General features: G+C 34.2%; 1 protein-coding gene across 1 annotated transcript in view; it reads left to right on the top strand.

Annotated features, from left to right (window-relative positions):
* The window catches only part of LOC5574632 (Down syndrome cell adhesion molecule-like protein Dscam2), a 109683-nt gene that overhangs the window by 25483 nt on the left and 66142 nt on the right, over window positions 1-18058 (top strand). The window contains exons 3-8 of the mRNA XM_021844202.1: window positions 5921-6143; window positions 11209-11351; window positions 11416-11577; window positions 11630-11779; window positions 13083-13203; window positions 17096-17213. Of these exons, the coding sequence (XP_021699894.1) occupies window positions 5921-6143; window positions 11209-11351; window positions 11416-11577; window positions 11630-11779; window positions 13083-13203; window positions 17096-17213 (917 nt within the window). The remainder of the gene's footprint in view (window positions 1-5920; window positions 6144-11208; window positions 11352-11415; window positions 11578-11629; window positions 11780-13082; window positions 13204-17095; window positions 17214-18058) is intronic.

Genomic DNA, 18058 nt, shown 5'->3' with positions numbered 1-18058 from the left:
TTAAAGGATTAAACAAAGAAAGATTTTGAGCTATTGAACAACTCTGCCGAAGACACCATCTTTCTAAGTGGTTCTAGTGGCAACATTTTGAATCAACTAGCTCAATCAATGATAGTCCTTGAGTTACCGAACAACTTTGCGGAAGACGCCATCTTTCTAAGTGGTCAGGATCATGAGATCTGAGAAACAAAAGTTTCATGCTCACTAGCACCGCCTAGTGGCAAAATCTCGAATTTCTTGGCTATAATAATAATAGCCCTTAAGCTACTGAACAATTTTGCCGAAGACGTGGTCTTTCTAAGTGGTCAAACTCCTAGGATATTCGCAAAACTAAGGGTGTTGTACAAAGTACAACGCGCGACTACTCACGTTACAAAAATTCGCGCGACGACCGAAAGGTTAACTAGATTTTGAATTCAATTTTAGCCAATAGCAGTGGTTCTCAACTTAACTTAATGTTGCTTTCTTTCCTTAATTACTAACAATCTTTCTAGGTCAAACACTAACAATAGGATAAGTTTTAATTATTTAATATCATATGATAAGTTATTTTAAATAATAAGCTAAGGGAATACTACTACAATTATTTATTGAAAACTCAAATTAAGAAGACCTCTATTGTTGCCGATATCGTCGGTAACAGGGCCAGTCTAGTATCTAGGGCTCATGTTAGATAAGAATTTAACTTTTAAAAATCAAATTGGGGGCATTCAAGCCAAATGTAACAAATATGTAACATATGTAATATGTTAACTCTGTTAACAAAATGTTGATAAAATCTGAAATTTGTTTTATCAAATTAGGATGATAGTGTTGTCTAATAACACAGAACACTTAGATATAAGAAATGAATGTAATGTTTGGAATCAAACTAATAAAGAAATTAAAAAAAATCGTTCGGTTTAACTGTTCAGTTAGAAAACTAAAATCAGAGGGATGTTACTAGAACATGTTACTAGAAGTAGGTAAATTTTCTGTTGGGATTTTCCGTCAATGACAAGGCGGAATAGAAATTTGCCTCTGCGGCGACATAAGCATGGGTCTTTCCATTTGAATTGAATCAATTTGAACGATTACCCGTAGGGAGAAAAATTGAAATTGAAATTACCTGGGACATTTAAATTTCCTAGGGTATTTTCATTCGATCAGTTATGACGGAAGAAAATAATCTTGTGAATGTGCACTTTCTTGCCAATTTCTGCCTTTTCTAAAATAACGAGTTATTTAGGCCTAGGCTAGTGTATCTCGAGACCAAAAGATGTCGTCGCTTAGCAAACTCCAGGACAGAAATCTTTGGATTCTGCTGAAATTCCTTTAGATCTTGTAAGGAATTCTAGGTTCCACTGGAGTCCTCTCGACTACGTTTTCATTTCAGAACCTTGCTATTAATTCTTAGGATTCCTTTCTAGGATCTTTCTAGGAATCCCAGCATCTTGCAAGGAATCAGTAGCGTAGCTAGGGGGGTGCGATTCGCACCGGGCCCCGGTTTCTTAGGAGCCCCGAAATCATAGTGAATATTTCTCATGGCATTGAAAATTGAGTTTGTAACAAATTTAAATGTATAGAGGCAAGGAAAGTCAGGTTTGCAAGGGGACCTGAATTGGTAATGAGTTGGGGACCCTAAATCGTCCAGTATATTGATAAAGGTTGCATTTATTTCAACGCTAACGATCAGTACTTTTTAACAGAAAATCTTGGTTTTGGAATCAGAAATACATTTTTCTGTTAATCATCGAATATTAGAGGACCCTCTAAAAATTGAGCCTGAGAAAGCCAGGAACTGGTTTGGGAACATCTTATTATGAACCATATCCTGAACCAAGCCGAAACGAACGTAGAACATTATCTAAAGTCCTTTTTACTGTTTTTTTTTGTATTGCAATGAATGTTGATGTAAATTCTTGAGGCTCCAAAGATTACTACGCAACTACTCCATAAGTTCAAAGATATTCATTAGACTAGCCCAGCTCAGTATGGGAGAAATATAAAGTTCGATAAACCACGCGGCACCCCCCAGGATTATTCCTTAGGGTTAGAGGAAGACTTCCTGAAAATTTGGTCAATCCATGAGTTGGCGCAATTGAATTGAAGTTAATATGAGATTTTCAGTTCGAACATATGGGAAACAGTACATCATTTCCCTTTTTGGTCAGGGATAGCGGACTTTGGGACAAGTGTGCCACCCCTGCTTTTTATAAAAACTACAATATATATATTTTCTCTTTGAGCTTAACAATATGTTCCCTTATATGTAGTTCACAATACAATTATCAAAATATGACGAAAATTGTTCTATTTTTCATGTATTTACATCGACTTGCAAAGACAACCAAATTGTAGTGGATTTTTATAAGATTTCGTTGCTTCTAAATAGCATGTCGAAAGGTAAATTATTAACAGATTTTTCTAACGTACTGTACATCGTGAAACTATTCAAATGTGCAAGTTATTGTGGCATTTGAACGAAAAAAGTATTTAGTTTTACATTCAAAATCCAGTTTGGTTGAAATGTATACTTATTGGGGCAAGTGTGCCACCTACTTGGTAAACAAAAATTGTTGGAGTGAAATTTATAAAAATGTAAACATCATCAACAAAATCGTAATAATAAACCAAAATGAGGCACCAGTAGTAGTTTCTGAAGTATAGTAGGGGAATAACTGACATTTTTGCCCCCCAAAGTGATTTTTTTTCCCAAAATATTCAATAATAACATGTTTTTCGGCCTATTAAGTAGCGTTTTACATATCTACATTAATATTTTACCGTTATTTAGTGCTGATCTAGTTAAATATTATACATATTCGCCGTAACATAAGAGTTATACATATATTATATTGAATTGAGACAAAAATAACCATTTTAGTCATTCGAATTGATTAATAGGGAGTTACGCATGTTTTGAACCTTGTAATAAAGCATCCCCTTATTACGGTTAACTTAAAATTATTTTTTAAATCATCGATTAGAGTCTGCTTTGTGAGTAATATTAATAGGAAAGGTTAATGAATATGCGCTTGAATCCAGATACAACCTTTTGCAATTATGTTCATTAGGGTATCAACTAGTGAATTTGTCATTCTGGGCTCAATCGTACGCGATTAACTAGTATATCGAACGAAACATTGACATAGGGTCAATTTTCAATATATTTGAAACAAATATTCCATACAAACTTCGAATTGAATGCGCCAGCTGGGGGAGCAACCAAATGAGTTGAAATTTTGAGAGTTTTTTTTCTTACCCTAGGACAAATATCTAGGGGGTGCCCCGTTGAGTTTTACAACTTTTTTGTTTAAGGGCCAGTCTAATATTCATCTGCTGGAGTTGTTATATGGATTCATTCATAGCTTTCTTCAGGAATACATACAAAGATTTCTGTAGGAATCCTTCCAGAAACTGAAGTTGGAGAAACTTTAGCAACTCTTCCAGAAATCCATTTTGAAATTCCTTAAATAATTACTTAGGATATGCTAAGAGGAATACATTAAAAATTTACTTCAATCTTTCAACAGTCCAATAACGGATTTAAAACGCAAAATTTTCTAAAAATTATTTATAATATTCCTTTAGAAAATCTTGTAACGATTTATTCAAGAATTACACTAATTTACCTTGAAAATAATCCTACACAATATACCTAGGGAACGTTACGAATATAATTATATGTACTTGTGAATTTAATGAATTTATTTTTTGTAAGATGCTTATCCCAGGTTTATTCTAGTATTGGTGAAATTCGTGCAAAACAATTTCAAGGTACCTTATGAGAATTCTTCGAAAAGCTGTCATGAAAATTTTTCAGAAATACATCCAGCCGTTTTCAGAACCAATCATTTGAGAATTACCCAAAAATTGTCCCAGAAATTGCTCCATAAATTCTTCCAAGGGTTATTCCACAAAATCAATAAGGAATTTTTCTAGAACTTTGACAATAAATTGAACCTCATAAATTTCTACATAAATTAGGAGTACTTTCAAAGAGTTTTTGAATTATTTTTGAAATAAATTGTACACTGATTGTTCAATTTAAAATTTTATTCAGTGTTTATAATCACAAAATGACACAGCAATAATTGCTGCAGATCCTCCAAGAGTTCCGCTCAAGATTTCTCAGGGTGTTTCTTTGGAAATTTTGCTTGGTTGATTTTCTAATTATTATTTTATTAGTTTCTCTGAAGGCTCATCCAAGACTTTTTCAAGAGTCCAGAAAAAAAAGCGAAGAGCTTTCAAACACTTCCCTTTTGTATGAATTTATCATGTATTTCATCAGTGATATCTTAACGACTTCGTTTAGAAATATCATCAGGATTTTTTATGAATTTCCTCCTTAAATTTATGAAAAAATTCCATAGCATGTTGTTGGACAAATCCCTTGAGAATTCTTGTAACAATTCTTGCGGAAATTTTCATCGGAAAAAAAATCTGAGAGTATCATTGGGAAAAATTCTGGTTGAATTCTTCAACGTACCTCGAATGAAAATCCTGGATGAATTCCTTGGGAAGTCTGTGATGCAATCGTTTAATGTACTCCTGAAGAAATCTTCAAATTGACAGTTGAAGCAAATACCTGAATTAGATTCTGATAAAATTTCCGCACAAACTCATTAAATGCTACAGAAACTTTTAGAAATACGCGTTGAGAGTTGTATATCTATGGCGCTATCAGCCCTGAAGTGGTCGTTGAAAACATATCCTGTTTTCAGCATCAAGTTTATGTCATAGTTTGATATCAATACATCATTATTATATTTGATATCGTATATTGTTTTTGTTTTGCTATCTTTTTAATTTTTTGTTGATGTCAGTTTTATATAACACAATTTCTTTTAATGTTCCATCTCTAAAAACTATGATAATTTGAAAATAATGTATTTTTCTTATCGCAGGCTTATTTCGGTATCAAACTAAAAAAATGTATATCTCAGTAAGTTCTGAAACTGCTCGCAATGATTGCAGAAACAATTATCATTTTGCTTTCACTGACAGCAAAAATAGTTTTCAATTTGATTTCATGCGAATATTTTTCTGCTCTCAGTTATATTTTAACCGTTAAAACGACAACAAACTGAGTTATCAAATTTCGCAACATCACAACATCCAAATTAGTTTTCAATATGATCTCAAGCTTTGTAGGGTACTCTTCATTAATTGATATTTTTATTACTGAATAAAACGTTAAAAACCACTTCAATAACAGATGAACAGTCCATTTTTTTTCAATCCCAAAAATTACTGTTGATTGAAAATGTATTATTTTTTCGATTAATTGACTAGTCAATTGATACAAATCCCTATTTTGAAGGGCCTCCGAATTTGACTCCGCACCTGGCCCCGAAAACTCTAGCTACGCCACTGCAAGGAATGCTAATTTTCCAATGGAATGCTCGATGCCACAAACAACACAGGAATTCCAGATATGCCATCATCCAAAATTCCGCTGGAATTAGATAATTTCAAGAGTCCGTTCAAATCCATAAGATCCAGCAGGGTTCTCAATCAAAATTTTCAAGATTTCACTGAGATGCTGCTAAAATGCTACGGGATTTTGCTAATAATCTGCATATACAGCTCCCCCTCCTCCCCCTCTTCATAATGTTTTGTCTATGTAAAATTTGGAAAGCTCATGTGAAAGTCCATGTGTAGTATAAACGGCCCCGTAAGATTAGCTTCATTAGCAGTGGATTAGCTCAAGCAAAGTGTATACTTCGCACGAGCGTTTTAACTTTTATAGAGGGAGTGCTAAGACTCTCCTAGCGCTCCTTTTTTCATGCCATTGGTCCTACCCTCCCGTTGTTTTGCAAGACAAATCTCCGAGGTCTATTGAGTGCCCATACATATTTTTGCTCGTTTAGCACCCTGCTTCTTTTAATTTATTATTTAAAGATTTTTTTCTTATCATGAAATTTCATATTCACAGGAATGTTTGATTATAAATTTATTACTCGTGGATCAACTGGTCGAGAGATTGTTACTGCGAATATCCATGTTCCTCAATTCCTGCAACAACTGCCGTCGAATTTAATGTTCAGTAATGATACAGGAAGCTCTCAACTGTCGTGTTCTACATATGGTTCATCACAAGTTGAAATAGCGTGGATTCTGAGAGACGGATCTACGGCGACTAACATTCAAGGTTTAAGGTAAGGATTTTGAATTCTATTATGAAATAACTGTGTAATTTATATTTACTATCTCACACAAATCATTTAGTATATACATTTTTTTAACAACGAAAGTCAATAAAATTTTCTATGCCAAAGTCCGCGCTCCGGTCCACTTTTCGGTCCCACTGCGCAAAATTTCAGCTATATCGGTGAAACAGTAATTTAGAGCCAGCCTTTCAAAGTGATGAGAAGATGAGGAACTAACATCATGAGAATTATTTAGTGGGTTTGATAAGCTTTGTACACAATTAGAGAAAAAAATGTCTCAAGTGGCACAGTTGCCCTAAATTCCACTAACTGGTTCATATGGCCATGTATTGTGTATTTCTTTCACTACTGGACTGCGAAGTGCGGCTTCATAAGTGCGAAAGTGAGAATGAAGGTGCAGGATTGCATTCAATCATGTTGGTGTCTTCAGAGCACTTATTCTTTTATTTACAAAGAATAGGGTAACGTATATAATTTGGACATGCATATAATTTGGACAGGCTGGTCATTCTCTGCTCATTTACAAAGGGATGATGCAGAATAAATGTACGGGAAATCGTGTATTGCATTTAGAGTTACATATTTCTCAGGAGCACAGAAATGTACTGACGAGCCTCCAACCAAACCGTCTCTCAGCTCATCGGAATCCTAGTGTGCTGCGCTAGAAGGAGGCTCACGAAAATTCTAAAAGCGCGCGCTGGGTGATGTGCTCTCGGGGAGACTCGTCTCATGCGCTGTTCGGCGCTACGGCTCGCCATCGGTATCCAAGTTGTGAAACAACTGCTTAGTAACGAATAGCCTGTACAGCTATTTTCGCCTCACTATTCAGGTGTCTAGATGGCTTACATGATATAGTCGAAGACTCGCGATCCACGAGTTACAATTTCGATCCTCGTCGAAAACTTTTGTAATCACTTCAATTATTGTGCTGAATTTTAAACAGCACATGTGACGGAGCGCATGAGACCGCAGTGAGACACATCTCAATAAAAATGAGGCGCACCAAAAAAGGTCGCACAATGTACAGCGCTCCCGTGCGCTTGCAAACAATGAGGCTCCTGCACCTAAGGCTACAGCACGTGCACAGTAACTCTAATTGCATTATTAATATACTATGCTACTTATTAATGATGACCATTTTCATAACAATTACAAATTGGCTTCAAAAATATCAAAATTGTAAATTGTATCAACAGAACATCTGTGAAACCTACGAATGCAAGAGGATGTACATTTCAAGAACATACATTAAATGCAATAATAACGCTCAGAATCGGCATTTATAAAAAGTTTAGAGGTGGCAATATGATAAAATATGTCTAAAATTGAAAACCTTAACAAGAGTATATAAGGCATACATCAGGTGGTGTCCAAAATAGATTATGGTTTTTGTTCAGTTGATATAATTTGGCCATCTGATTAAACACACTGGAATGTCGTATGCATGCATACTTGCAGGCGTATTCCGTGGATCAGATGATATTTGCTTGCATTAACTTAAATTATTGATTATCACTAATATACACATCCAATAAGCGAAAAAATGCATAAGTCACATAAGAACTCTTAAAATTTTATGATGTGACCGTCTTTTTACTAAAACATTGTATGGATATTGAGATAACGCCCCTGTCCAAATTATATTTACATAAGGCTGTCCAAAATGTATATTTGGTGTCCGAAATGTATAAAAGACAGGTCGCACAAAAACGCTATTTTGGATGCTAATGCTACAGTTTGTAAGGTTTTTATCCCCAGAAACTCAAAGTACAATGAGACATTAAGCATATAAGTAACATAACGTAATCAAATATTAGTATCTAATGCAGTTAATCGATCGACGTTTCCAGACATATCCTTAGCCTGTCCAAAATACATGATTTACCCTAAGTCCCCCGAAGACATCTACCCGATTTGATGCAATTGCGCACTTTTATTAGCGTTTCCGCACTTGTAAAAACTATTTTTTCCAAAGCGCTCATATAATTTTGAAAAGCTTTATTGTTCACATTTGTCCATTATATCCATTATTACTAATTTGATTAAAACAATTTTACTTATCAACTATTGGTGGCCATTACCATAACTTGTTCTTACTTCCTCACCGTTGAACTAAATTCACTTGGTTCAGGAATTGCGAATAGAGAGGGCACGCTTCCGTATACTCCCACGAGCTCTGGGCCCGCTGTGGTGTCAAAGTTATTGGACCGAGTGAATTTTGTACACTGGTGGATAAGCCCATTGTGACACTTGATCGGGGCCAGACAGTGAATCAATTGTCACCCAACACGCAGTAACAAAGACATTGTCATCTCCTATTCTTGTTGCAACAATTTTATTACGCAACATCAGTTTATCAGCACTTGAACAGAATATGACAATGATCGATCACTACGTGCGCAACGATTTTCTAGGCTTCGCATTGCAATTTTCGAGAACTTTATCCGAGTTGGTAAGCGTTGACACATTATCGAACAGCATCCATAAAACAAATTTGGTTTTGTGTTTAAAATAACTGATAAATCGCGAGTTGAAAATGTTGCAACAATGTTGCGCTTTGTGATTGTCACGACAATTTTACTTTTTATTGTATCCTTATCCGCAACAGTTGGGACAAACGGTTGTGAGCGAGCTTGCTTTGTTGTTTGTTTTTTGTCTGTTTTGATGACAATTTGATTCACTGGGGCCAGAACACGTGGAGAGTATATGGAAGCGTGTCCCGCTCAAGTGTCACAATTCTTGGATCGAGTAAATTTAGTACACCGGTGGATAAGTGAATGGTTCACAAAGCAGCATTTAAATTTACTCAAAAGAAAAAAATATGAGATATCGTACGCAAGCTCTATATTGAAGCCATCCTGTTATTTTAAAACAGATGGAAGATTGTGGTGAATGCGATGGATTTTGTTACATGAAACTCGATGTAACATTTTTCATCTGTAAATAATACAATAAAAGTTTATACCGTGGTGAATCGATACCCGGACGCTTATCGAGAGATACATGTGCGAACTCTATTTTTAGTATTTTACGAATTTATTTGAAGTGTGATATTGACACATATAGTTATACACCATCAGATCTTGGTATAAGCGATAATTGTTATGTAAAAATTTATGAATATATCACGGAAAACATTGAAATAATCAAGAATGTCTTTGTCCTTAAATCCGGACAGCTATACGAGCATTGGTTTTAAATCCGGACACTTATAAATCAAAATCCAGACACCTGTAACGCAACATGAATTATCTTAATGAAATCCATAAAAAGTGTATTAAAATTAATTCTTATGCCACATTTAGGATCATTCAATAAAAAAATCGATGCAGGCGTTTGTTTTACGATGTAAATAGTTGTTATTTTTGCAATATTAACCGCTCGTAACACTTTAATGATATTATTTTCTGCTTTTCTATTTAATTTACTTTCCAAATTTTAATTCACACGGGTGAAACACAGTGCTTTAGAACAATGTCCGGATGTAAAGTCACTTGCACACCCGGACAGTCTCTTTTTACACGATTTGAAGTATATTTTCATGATATGCTACAAATGTAGTGCCTCAAACCATCTAAATATACGTTTTATTTACTGTTTGATCTAAAACACTTCTGGAAACGTGTAATTTAATCATACAATTGTTAACTGAACGTTGTGGTGCGTTCGTCGAGACTCTTTCGGTATTAACTCGCACTGCAAAGAAATCACGTCATACTGGAGCAACATATTTGTTTTTAGTTTTGCCAATTATTATGCATTTCTAATTAAATCACGAATGAAACTTATATGATCAATAAGGTTGAAGGAAGAAGTTATGTATAAAATGATACAAATAATTATTTAAGTTTTACATTCAAATAATGATAATTATCAGAGTGTCCGGATACTGGTACCGTCCGGATTTTTGATTCACCATGTGAGATGCAAATCTCGACAAAATGAGCTCCAAATGCTGTAAGTCAAACAAAACAAAGGACACCTAACAACGATTACTCATATCATCGCCAACCTAGTAATAAAAAGCTATCTTTGACATCGGGTTACATAAGAAAGCAATGGATTGCGCAATTGAAAATAACATGCTTATAACATAGCTCCACTAAAGGAACAGTGTTCCTATTATTAGTGCAAGGGTTTTTGCAGGGAAATTTGAAATAAATCGTGATTTCCATACATTTTAATGATAAAAGGATTTGAATTCTATCGACTTATGAGTTAAAATCACATATTTTATGATTTTATCCCTTAGGTGCACCTGCACCACTAATGATGCATTTGCCCTATACTTTTGAAATTTACACCCCTTTGTTTCCAACTCCTTCAAATGCCCTCCTTTTACAAAGCCAGTGACTCAAAATGTCCTCCATGTTGAAATATCCGTCTGGTAAGCCTAATCGCAGTCGGCCTTTACAAATCAGCAAATTTTAAGCGATAATAGTGACAGCGAGCAGCTTTGCGTGTTGAAAAGCGGATTAATTTTCAGTGAATTTATACAGTAAAACAACTTATCCTTCTAAACATGCAAAACTAATAGAATTATTTGTTTTTTTTTTATATATATTTCAATTTATTCAATGGGACATGGACTCGTGTTAAAATATCGATTCAAATTTTACTTGGTATCGAATCAAAATAACGAGTATTTACTCAATTTACTCGTATTATTCATCCCTACTTCGATTGTAAATATCTATGATTGGGACAAACATAAAAAATATCTTTTGACGGCATTCAAAAAACAAAATGATTTTTTGCATTATATTAAAAAATGCAGATGTGTTATTTTTGTAACTCAAACAAAATGCCTTAAAAGCATTTGAAATTATCAATTTCAGTAAGAAAAATTTTTGCAATTCACACTGTCTTCAGCCAAAGTAGGGTTACTGTACATCACTCGCGTCGAAAATTTGGCGCGAAATTACATTCAAATTCTACTAAAAAAACATTTGTAAAACGACGTGATTGGTCGATTTAAATCGTTTCGTCTTTTACTACATTTTACAGAATGTTATTTCACCAGAGCACTGAAAAATTCACAATTTTCTTCTAGGCAATCGTTTCCTAACGGCACTTTGTATTTCCCACCATTTCCGGGTCATTTATTTCGAACGGAAGTTCATGACACTATTTATCGATGCAGAGTATCATATCATCACTATGTTTTGCTAAGCAAAAACGTAAAAGTACGAGCAAGTAAGTTTACATTAAGATATTTTGTTTAGATTTAATAATACATTTCCTGTTCATATTCCTTCAGTTGTACGTCAGCCATACGAAATTTTAATAGAAAAGACTGATGTAGTTCTCGGTAGTACAGCATTTCTCCAATGCAATATTTCGCCTCATGCCCGCGAATTTGTTCAGGTGTCTGCTTGGTATCGTGATAAAGAAATGCTGATTCCGGATCGATCTGATTTAGGTAAAACAACTTATAAAGTGTCCATTAATTGCTATACTAACATTTCATTAAGGCATGCGTTACATCGTTACATCACCGAGTGGTGATTTATGTATACGAAATGTCAACATCGATGACAGACAGAAGCAATTCTCTTGCGTTTCAACTGATACACTCACGGGAGAAAGGAAAATAAGCACATCTGTGTTTTTAACTATAAAAGGTATGTTAACACATTAAATTTTCAATAACACAAATTTACTAAAACTATTTTTTAAAGTTTATAAAAGGCAAAATACGATTCCGTGATCCGGTTCAAATTTTTATTATATCTCACTTTTGTGGTTTTATGATTAATATCATATTAACCTATGATTAGATTTGTAATTTAGATAACATAAATAGATCTACTTACTCTTGAAATCAATTTAAAGCTATCGAAAGAGCGCCAAATGTTATTGAAATCACAAACAGTAGTTTTAAAAAAATCTGAGGCTGTATTTAACTAATATGTCACCTTTAAAAAGCAAGTGAAAACGTTGAAACAGAATATCTTAGAATGCTGCCAATGTTTTTCACTCTAATTGTAAAATTAGTTCCAAAAACACTTATCAAATGTTTCCTAAATTATCCTATCAGTCGTCGCGCGGTTTGCCGCCGTCATAACCACCACGCTGATGTGCGAGGTTTTTTCACCACTGTTATACAAAATACAAAAGCGCGACGACTGAAGTGTTGATTTGAATGAGCGTTGAAGAATTTTCGGATTATTTTCAATAGCTCCAAAGCAAGACAAGTTTCGGCATCTCGAATTTAGTGGCATATCTTCCAATACACTACGCCAAATATAGATGATTTCAAACATTAACAAGGCAGGGGTTGTCCTTTAATTACGTAAAGGTTTATGAGTGGGAGGAAGTTTTGAGTTTTGCTACGCAACACACACATTATTTTTTACTTCTATACAGAATGTCTTTCCATGGAAGGAGGAAAAGCTGCTGATATTTTTTACGTAATTAAGTCACTAAGAGCTCAAAAAACAAATTGACACGGAACTCTTGTACGTTGAAAATTTGTCCTCTTAATATGCTTAACTAGATAAATGCTGTTAATGCTACAACTAGATAACTAGAAATATTGCTTTTCTGAGTTCAGTGTGTCAAAACAAATGAGTTTGTACAGTGATTACACTATTATGAGTCACCCACTATTATGGGTAATTTCCTTTTGCATTGCATGTGAACAGAGTGACTAAATATCGTGTGATCCATAATAGTGTGACCACTGTAATTTAAAGTAACCCAGTTATAGTTTACGTTTAAATCATATTCTCTGCGGTAAAACCATCGCCTCCAAATTTTCAATGTTGCCCATCCAAAATTTTGAATTTCGTGTTATCTAGGTTGTTGTAGCATTAAAGAGACGAATTTCCCATAATGTTAATATAACTGTGTAAATCCGACTCACCGTTCTATGTCAAAATTAGTAAATGTAAATTTAATTTGTTCTTTTACATTTTTGGCAAGATTATATCCCTGATTCTGCGCCTATAACAACTCAGCGATCGGTAACTGAAATAACTTCCGATCTGGGTCACACCATTCAGCTCCCATGCAATGTACAAGGCAATCCTCAACCAATTTTCACGTAAGTATCCAGCGTTAACTTTTGATATCAATTCTTAATTTAGCAGTATTTATATCGGAAAACTTAACGGTTAATTTCTACTTTGAAACAAAACTATGTATGTATATTTTTTCACAATGAGTGCAATATTAAAGCTTTGGTGGGACATGAAGGGGACTCTGAATATGAATATGAGCAAGATTGATTGAGCCTTACTTAGACAATCGCTACTACTGTGTTCTGCGATACCATGCAATCTCTGTAATATTCAATAATTTAAATTTAGGAGATATTCTTTATAATAAACAAAGCGTCCGAGTAAGTTTACAGTCTACATGAAACTAAACCCAGTTCGATACATAATAAGGATGACTTCGAACTACTCCCAGACCAGATAACAAGATTATAACACATTTCTAACAACAGCAGTTAAAAATAACAGAAATTTATATCAAATTGTTATCAACAAGGTTTTGTTCTTAACTTCTTATATTTTTGATAATCCCTTTGTTAGTTTGTTGTAAGCAACAGTCAAAGTTATGAACAGTAATATAATTTGCAATAATTTTGTTGTTTTGTAACATCTTAGAAACACATTATATAATATTTTTGTTATACGTTTAGATATGTTCCGTTTTTATCAACACGATCGGAAATTTTCAGTTGATAAAAACGGAACCGTGACAAAATCGGAATTATTTTTTTAGAATTCTACAAATCTGAAAAGAAAATTGCAAATGGAACAGTATGTATATTTTACTTTTTTCATCATATACATGCAAAGTATTGATGTTTAGGGGCTATGAGGAATTTCCAAATTGATCATTCGCTTAGACTCGTAATGGAATTTTATTGTAGGTTCCAATCAATAAATATGACACTGCGACAAATCGTCAAAGAACAAATGCTCTGAAGACTTTTATTTACACTTTCGCACATATGAGGCCGCACTTCATAGTGCAGCGAAGGAAATGATACTCAATAAAAGCAATAATTTCATAAATGTACTATCATGAGATAGGTCATATATGTAACAATCGCTAAAGTGACTCGACAAGTCGAATACGACTCTGAAGACGGCCTTACAGTTGAGGTCGAAATACGCGTATATGTCAAAGGATAAAAACTCTAGGGGAATTAAATGGTAGAGAATTAAATTCTGATTTTTCGTTTATTTATAGCTATTCCACTTAACAGCTCGAGGATTAATTGTCGGAATAATTTGTAATTATAATAAGATTTGTAACATTCTTGTTTGAATTGATGACAATGTTGTTAGAACTTTTGTTATTTTAACTACTAACGGTACATGTTTCATAACGACTTATGATATCAAAAATCATATCAGAGAAAAACATTCTGTTATGATCTTGTTCCTTCCGTCTGGTCGAGTCATAGCATAATAAACCTGTTTTACCAATTACAACCTACATGAACTTGTGAACTCCTATTAGGTCTGTTGATTTATAACAATAATCATAGAAATAATCATTAATTAATATGGTTCACAGCCTCAATAAAATACATTCTATCAAGTTTCGAGTTCCATGATTGTTTACGGTTGTACAAATTCTCCTCTACAGGCCTTCGAATCAGCCATAGCCGGACGGTTATGAATGAAGTTCATACCCCAGCAAACTGATTATCTATCAAGTCGAAGATCCAACAGCTCTTCTTTTATTTATTTTTTCTATCAGTATTATTTAATTCAATACATTTATTCCTAGGTGTTTTATACTAGGCAATAATATCACCATAAATTTCATATTACACCTGATTCTGTTTTTCCACGGGGATGCGTACCGTGTAAAAAAAAGTTTTAACTTCAAAATTTCAAAGCCGTGCAAAAAAAGTAACTTAAAAACGGCCATGTAAAAAAAATCCGTGCAAAAACAGAATCAGTTGTATGGTATTGGTTTACCATTTCTTTCTGCCCCGAAGATCTGGAGCCTTGAGGTTTATACTCAGAGTCATTTTTGAATAATCTTAAACTGTTATGGAACTCAATTTCTTAGAATTCTGGCAGAATTTTCTATATATTATGTCATCCTGTCAAGGATTCTGCTGAAGATTCTGTGAGAGTTCTACCCAAGCTTTTCTCAATAGCATGTCAATTATTCTGTGAGAATCCTGCCCAAGCTTTTGTGACAAATCTTATATCTTCTTTAGATAATCCTTTGGATGTTGTTTGAATCCTCCCCAAAATTGTGTACAAATTTTGCCCACGATTTTGAGAGAATCCAGACTATAATTGAGTATTGAAAGTTCTTATAATCCTAATAAAGTTGCGCTAATCAACAAATAAAAACTGGTTTTCACATTACCACATACCACATAAAGATCTTTGAAAGCTAGATTTGGCTGATACAAATATTAATTTTCTTCTATTACAAACCAAATAAAAAGTCGAAATTTCAACCCTTGTTAGTTCACCCGGTAGGATGGCGATACAACTGACAATCGAACAAGGTGAAGAGAATAAAGTTACTTTGTCGATATTTTTTTAATAGAGTTAAAAAAAACCGCAAATTAACTTTCTTGGTAAATATGGATTTTACCCCTTCCCCCTCGTACCATCAAAGTGGTCTCGAACATAAGACAATTATTATTTGTATCAGCCTCATTATGAAGAATAGTTCTAATGATTATTCAAATTCCAAAAACGAGTGCATAGAATCCAGCTACTAAACATTACCTTCTATTCAAAATTTCAAATTAGAATTTAAGTAGAGCCTGAAATAGAACAATTGAACTTAATATGTTCTAACTTCAAATTGGTAGAAAAATCAATCGGCCAGATATGAAACGGGTATGTTCGGCAGCCCGTCTTAAATAATCTTTGATCTAAAATCTTGATAGAACTTAATAATTGAGCGTATTCGCAAGGCTCCGAAAGACCCCTTGTTTAATTTAAATGGCCGTTGTACTCTAAAAAATAGTAGAAAAAATCAAACAAGGCTTTATGGGTATCTATCATCCTTATCACTGGTTAAACATATTTTCAACTGTCCTCAAGAATTTCTTGTATAAGCGGTTGTTGAGCTCAATTTTGTTCATAAACCTTCGGCATATCACTTGTTATGTATGAAGATCTGTGGGGGCCCAGATAGCCGTAGCGGTAAAAACGCGCAGCTATTCAGCATGACCATGCTGAGGGTCGTGGGTTCGAATCCCGCTGGTCGAGGATCTTTTCGTAAAGGAAATTTTCTCGTTTCCCAGGGCATAGAGTATCTTCGTACCTGCCACACGATATACACATGCACAAATGGTCAGTCGGCAAAGAAAGCTCTCAGTTAATAACTGTGGAAGTGCTCATAAGAACACTAAGCTGAGAAGCAGGCTTTGTCCCAGTTGGGACGTAACGCCAGAAAGAAGAAGAAGAAGTATGAAGATCTGAAGATTTGTTTTTCACGAGTTTCGTTGTTGAACTAGAACATTAAGGCAAATCAGCGTAAATCTGATGGCATTGATTCATAAAACTTTCAGTTTCTTTATCTGTTTACATTATGATTCCATTTTCTGTAACTACTTTTTACATATACCCCTGACCCATCACGTAAATGGAAGCTTCAGTGTTTGAAGGAAAACTTACACAGTTTCTATATGTCTAAATATGGCTATCATAATAATCATAATAAATGTAATAGAGCAATAATTTTCATTTATCATTTTGTGCTAATCAAGTTAATAAACACTTGTACTTTTGATCTCTCCTTGTTGTAAAATTAATTTTTAGACATTTTTGCTAAGGATAATAATGGGATCCAATGACGAGAGATCTCGAAACAGTCTGTACCTAACAATAGCAAGAAATAACTGATACATCAAAAATTAAAAGACTCACAGTTCATACATTTCCGCCATTATCAATAAATTTAACCATCACATGGTCTAACATGTAGTTCCGTTTCAGATGGTTTCGAATTTCTGACTCCGGCTCAATGTATACAGTTCCATCAACTCAACGTATAATACCGTCACATTCGTTGCTATTCATACGGAAAACTGACATCATGGATTCAGGCAGATGGGTAATTATGTACATATAATCATATAAATAGATGTCTTTGATGGATTGCACCCGATGATACATGTGTCGCACTATTGATGTTGGAAATGATATTGGATGCATGCTATAGCATTAAATGCGTACATTGTAAGATGTTTCTTGTTTTATGTGCTTTCATTAACATACCTCGAACTCAATATCGAATTATTAGCCAAATGGAACCACCAATAAATTTATCTCAGGACACTCACATTTTCGAGAGCACATATCTTATCCATAAGACGAACATAATACAAACTAATTACTAGTTGGTAATGCACATGCACATTTTCAACCTGATTCTAGTGAAAAAGCTGTGATTAGTACTGGAGAGAATGTGGTGCAAAATGTCTGGAAGGTGTATCAGTTTTGGCTATTCTCAATCCATATTTTGTATGAAAATGCTGTAGGGGGATTTGGGGCATAATGAACATACGGTGCGAAATGGACTCAATAACTGAAAATATACACAATTCATCAAAAGTTGAAATTTGTATTGCATTTGAAATGTTTGACGGTATAAAAGTTAATTTTTTGCTCCAACTGTCCTTCAAAATTTGACTTAAAGTTTTTCTCAGTTTTAATTTGGCATACAAGCAAGGCCGTGGAAAAATCTAATTTTTAAGCAAAGTATCGAACCCAGATAGGTTCTTTTTAGCTATTATGATTAAGGGAAAGCCCTTTTACATATCGGAACGATTGACAGTCATTAAATATATTGGAATTACTAAATTTCATGCAAGTGTTCATTTCGCCCCGATACCTTTTACCAGCCTTGTTTTCGACCCAATTTTCTATCTCGCTTCTCTGACATATGATATGATTTTT

This window comes from Aedes aegypti, chromosome 2, assembly GCF_002204515.2.
Source record: "Aedes aegypti strain LVP_AGWG chromosome 2, AaegL5.0 Primary Assembly, whole genome shotgun sequence".
Lineage (NCBI taxonomy): Eukaryota > Metazoa > Arthropoda > Insecta > Diptera > Culicidae > Aedes > Aedes aegypti.
The sequence above is the reverse complement of the archived record's forward strand: the minus strand, read 5'-3'. Positions and strand labels throughout refer to the sequence as shown.